Here is a 5,230-nt window from a genome sequence, read left to right as displayed (position 1 = left end):
CACAAACTATTATATTGTTACTGTTATTACACATTGATACGTTATATGTATAGCTGCAAACGCTAATCACTCGTATTTCAAACTTTACTAGAACAAACTTGACACATTGTTGAATACGGTAACTGAAAATGACAAAATACAAACACGCGAATGAGCATAAAATAACTTACATCGTATGAGTGAAAGTACTGGAAAACGACAAAGCGAAATAAACAAGGATACTTACAAGACGAATGTGACCAAACCAAAGACGAAAACATGAAACCCAGAGCTAGATATGTAACGATAATTTTCGCAAACTAGACAACTAACCAAATAAATTACGCGCAACCAATATATATACGATATGCAAATAAATATAACAAGTACAAAACTGGTAACTGACAAAGGACACTAATGAAGACGAGAAAATAAACACCTTACACGAAATTATGAAACGCCAACACTAACAAAAATGATAATAAATATTCTTGCGCCTACAATATGATCATTATTATTTTAAAGTACAGTGAGTTTTATTTTCAAATATCAGATGATTCCATGAAACGATTCAAAATAAACTGATTATAGCGACATGTTTGAATGATTGGGCACATTTTAGCATAATGTCTAGGCGTTTTTGTAGCACTCTCCAACGTCCCTTTAAAATTCCAAAGGCACGCTCTACAACAACTCTTGCCCTGCTTAGCTCTTTGTTGAAGGTTTTTTCATCGGGATCATTTGTTCCCTCTGAAAAGGGCTTTATAAGCCAGGGTGTTAGCGGATAGGCACTATCTCCAACTAGGTATGGACCTATATCATTCCCATCAAAATCTATCCGTGGAGCCTGTACAACGTTTCCCTGTTCAGCCTCTTGGTAAATGTTACTGTTTCTTAAAACCCTTGCATCATGAGCACTCCCAGGGAATCCTGCAACTGCGTCAATGAATTTCCCAGTACCATCTACAATCCCTTGAACAATCATATCATGCAGCTGGTAACGACTAAAATAGTCAACTGCATCTTCTCTGGGCGCGATGATTGGGATATGTGTCCCATCTATAGCACCTGCAACGTTTGGTAACTCGGATCTGGTTCTCTCAAAAGTTGCAATGCACTCAGTCATCTCCGGGATTGTAGTAGGGAACTTGATGTAACGATTTCGCAGATCGTATAAAACGTTCACGACATCTTGTACTGCTTCAATGACCGTGGATTTCCCGACATTAAAAAAGGGGGCAATGGAAACATATGAATTCCCATGTGCTAATCTGTATAAACCTATCGCCAAAATCTTTTCTGCTGGAATACAGCTTCGCATAGATGTATCTTGTCTTGCGACATGTGGACTTACGAGGTTCAAAAGCTGATTAAAAGTTGTTCTTCGAACTCGGAGCTGCTGTTTAAAGAAGTCATCAGGAATGCGGTGATCATTATAATGGATCTTGAACCATGATTGTCGTGGCCGTGGTAAACACCAAAATCTAAATCGGCGATTTCTTCTTCTCTGCATCCGTCGACGTCGGTTTAAAGCGGCAAGGGCCAACATTTGCCGTTGGCGAATGTTGTACAATGCGTACAAACCAGTAAGGTTTTGTACATCGAACAAATTAAACAGAGATTGAAGAAATGTCGCTTATAAAACTAGCACCAGCCTCATGTCTAAAAATTATATTTGGCGCTCTTTTCGCGCGTGAAATATAAAGAGTTGACAGTCTGGTTTCAAATATCATTTATGTCGCGCACGTGCGACCTCCATGACTCCCGTGGTGTAAATGTCGCGACATATTTATGGGACAACTAATGACGCGACATAAGAAAAATAAGGCCACAGTGCGACCCCTGCCATAGTGTTGCAAGTAAATTGAATTTATAATTGTAATAGGACCGAGTGGAGTCTAATTTCGCTCACTCATGAGTATGATTGAAGATCGAATTGGATGACACAAAGTCCCGTTACCGATTGATCATAACCATTACAATTTAAGAAGCAAATTAATACAAGAACATTTACTTGAGAAAATATCTTCGGTAAAGACACTGTTTTGTGGGGTAAGTGGTTTTTGCTACGGTTATTGCAATCAACTCTGTGACTGGGTGATTTGGAGGTGTGGACTTAATATGATAAGCTGCTTTAACTGTCCGATTACAGGTGTCAGAATTGAGTGTCCGATACAGTTGACTGTCCGATTGCCCTGTCTGATTACAAATCTACAGACTAATTAGTGCTAAAATAAAACAGCTAGAGCACCGAAATCATTTGAGGACATTATAATGGTTATGACTGGTCGTGGAGGAGAGAGAGGCGAAACTTTTATGTTTTGTTACTTATACAACTCGTTAGTTTCATCACTCCATTACCTTTGCTTAGTCCCTAAAAAACGTAACTGGTTCTTTACCTGTCTAGATGTAAACTATAAATGGTGCTAATCAAATCCGATTCAATTTCCTACAGATTTCTGTCGCAAGATGGAATTTACATCTTCTCTTACTTTCCCTGGCAAACGGCCCATAAACCACTTGATACGAACCGTGGAATCCCCTGTGCAAGACTTCTGCTCAGCTCTATGCTACATGGAACCCAAATGCGTCAGCTATAACGAATTAGTAGCCAGCGGATCTCCAGTAATCACAAAATGCGAACTGAATAATTCCACACACAATGAACATCCTCAGGATCTCAAGTCCTGGACAAACTGTAGATATAAAGAAAAAATGGTGAGTATATTCTCATCCTATTTGTGCTTTTCGTTTATCCTTGGTTTGGTGAGTTTTGATGGTTGGTTGGTATCCTATCATGGCCAAGCGAATAACATTACTTGTCATTTGGTAGATTAGTATATAAAGTTGGCTCAATCTCGGGTGGTTTAGCTCGTAAATGTTTCGACGGTAAGTTGTTTCACTGGTATGTTGTTTGGCTGGTTGCGCAAGGTTTTTTTGCAACTGGTTTGTATGGTTGACGGGTTGTGTGGCTGGTTGTTTGGTTGATTTGATCTCATGTGACATTTCAATTTTCATTTCAAAGTATTATTACCACTTACCACTTCAATTGGCATATATCTGCTTTTAAACCTCGTTTTCACACCAGAACACTTGTGGACAGACTCCTTGCCAACATGATGGCACCTGTCAGACAGGATTTACAGACAAAGGTTACAGATGCCTTTGTCCACCTGAATACAAGGGCACCCATTGCGAGGAAAGAAACGGTAGGTAAAATGCATTTTTCATTCGGTGAAATACTTTTATGAAAAATTCTACCTAACACTTTAAGTTATCTTTCGATGAATCCAACTGTAAGTCTTATTAAGCCAGCCACTCGTCCGTCTGCTCCTCCAGATTTCTGAATCCCCTTTTTTCCATCCTGCTTTCCTATCCATCTGTCTGACTAAGTGGCTGGCTGTCCTGCCGTTTATTCTTTTCACCCAACTCAAATTCTTTTGTTCAAAATCAATTCATCATATATGTACTGGTTCGTTTCCCAACATTAAGATGGATACAGATGACGCCATCTACAGTTTGCTTTGGGGCAAGAAGTGATTCGTATGGTTTCTTTAGACCTTCCAAGACGGGTAACATCATTACATTCAAATTAACGTACAAATCCGGTTACGTGACCTGTCATTTATCGAACCCAAGCTATCAATCCAAATGGGGATGCCTTTGGAGCCGTCTCATTCCCAACCAAATGGCCAAGTTGACAACTGACAAAAACCGTAATCTTCTTCTCCCTAAGAGTGATTTCCTCTCAGATTATTGGGGCTGCAAGTTTTACAGCCTGCCCTGGGCCACAACCGAATCGCCACAACTGCTCTTTGATAATTTCTCTACCCCGCTGACGGTGGAGACGAACCAAGAATTCCAAATCTGGTACAGTGAGGACTTGTTCAAATGGGGTTATGGCGATAATGGATACGAAAAGACGTGTGTTGCAGTGTATGGTTTGTATGTTTGAGTAGTCGCCCAAATTACAAAGTAAATTGAAGAAGAGAGTGCCAAACTTGTTGTTCATGCCTTTATTACTTCAATATTAGATAACTACAACTCACTACTATATGGTCTACCTAAGTATCTACCTTCAATATTACAATCCGTTTAAAATACAGCAGCTTGAATTATTACACGTACCAGGATGTTGATCTTATGACCCCAATCCTAAAAAAAGCTTCAGTGGCTTCCTGTCCGTCACTGTATAGTTTATAAAATTCTTTTATTGGTTTACAAAGCTATCAATGGAGCACTGCCTTGCTGCATCAGTGGCTTACTTAACACTATGGTCAGTCCTCTTTTCAACACCTTCTGGCGACCACGAAAGCGAGACTGAAGACTTGCGGAGAGAGAACGTTTGTTGTGGCGGGACCAGGACTATGGAACTCGATCCCACTCGAACTAAGATCTAGTTCTTCAATTGACAGTTTTAAAAGGCATTTTAAAACGTATCTTTTTAAACAAGCTTATAACTCCTTTTAGTTTTATTGATGATAAATAGAGAATAATACATGGGCGCGCGTAGATATGGAATTTCTCTTCGAGTGTTTGACTCGATAGCTCACGAGTGAGCACAGCGAACGAGTGAGATGTCGAGTTAAACACGAGAAAAGAAATTCCAAATCTACAAGCAACCATGTATTATTTTGTTTATCATATAAACACAATAGTGCTTTACTAGGAAGAAAAGCCGACTAGTGCTTTACTAGGAAGAAAAGCCGACTTCACTAATGAATGAAAATAAATGAATCGACAATCCTCGAATAACCATCGTAGACGAAAAAATGCGTTCAATCATGTTTACAAAAGCAAAAATGGACGTAATTTTCAATTTACAAAATTCTCATTTATTGACTTTTTCCTTACCGACAGAAGGAGTCTTTCAGGTAAACGGCTGAAATCGGCCAGTGGCAAATCTTTCAGTTGTCGATTTTCATTCTCAGCTGAGAGAAATGCTAACACCAAAGCCACCGAATACGTTCATTCATCAACCAGACCGAGTGGCTCCAAAGGCAAGTGATGTGTCAGCAGCTGATTGGCTATATCAACAGACGTGAAAAAATACGATATTTTTTCACGCGTGTTGTCACGGCTTTTCTCAGTGCCGGAAATCCCTGTATAACACCGCAGTTTATGTGATAAATATGTTTAAGAGCGACGGTCAGGAAATATCGACCATTGAGTGGCAAGAGTTGAAAAATGAATTTCGCTTATTTTCTGACTATAAAAAGCTACTAAGAATAGAAGAAATTTAATGTATTTC

The 5,230-nt window shown here is 39.3% G+C and overlaps 1 protein-coding gene across 1 annotated transcript; it reads right to left on the bottom strand.

Moving 5' to 3' along the window:
• Positions 1 to 550: 550 nt before the first annotated feature.
• On the bottom strand, positions 551 to 1,528 carry LOC131783118 (uncharacterized). Its single transcript, XM_066166423.1, has one exon. It carries the CDS (start codon positions 1,526 to 1,528, stop codon positions 551 to 553), a length of 978 nt encoding a protein of 325 aa, XP_066022520.1.
• Between the last annotated feature and the right edge of the window lie 3,702 nt (positions 1,529 to 5,230).

Source organism: Pocillopora verrucosa, chromosome 5 (assembly GCF_036669915.1).
Source record: "Pocillopora verrucosa isolate sample1 chromosome 5, ASM3666991v2, whole genome shotgun sequence".
NCBI lineage: Eukaryota > Metazoa > Cnidaria > Anthozoa > Scleractinia > Pocilloporidae > Pocillopora > Pocillopora verrucosa.
Note: the sequence above shows the minus strand (reverse complement) of the source record. Positions and strands in the feature narration are given on the sequence as shown.

Excerpts from the sequence above, each read along its gene's own strand:
- LOC131783118 (XM_066166423.1), bottom strand. The coding sequence starts at position 1,528 with ATGTTGGCCCTTGCCGCTTTAAACCGACGTCGACGGATGCAGAGAAGA.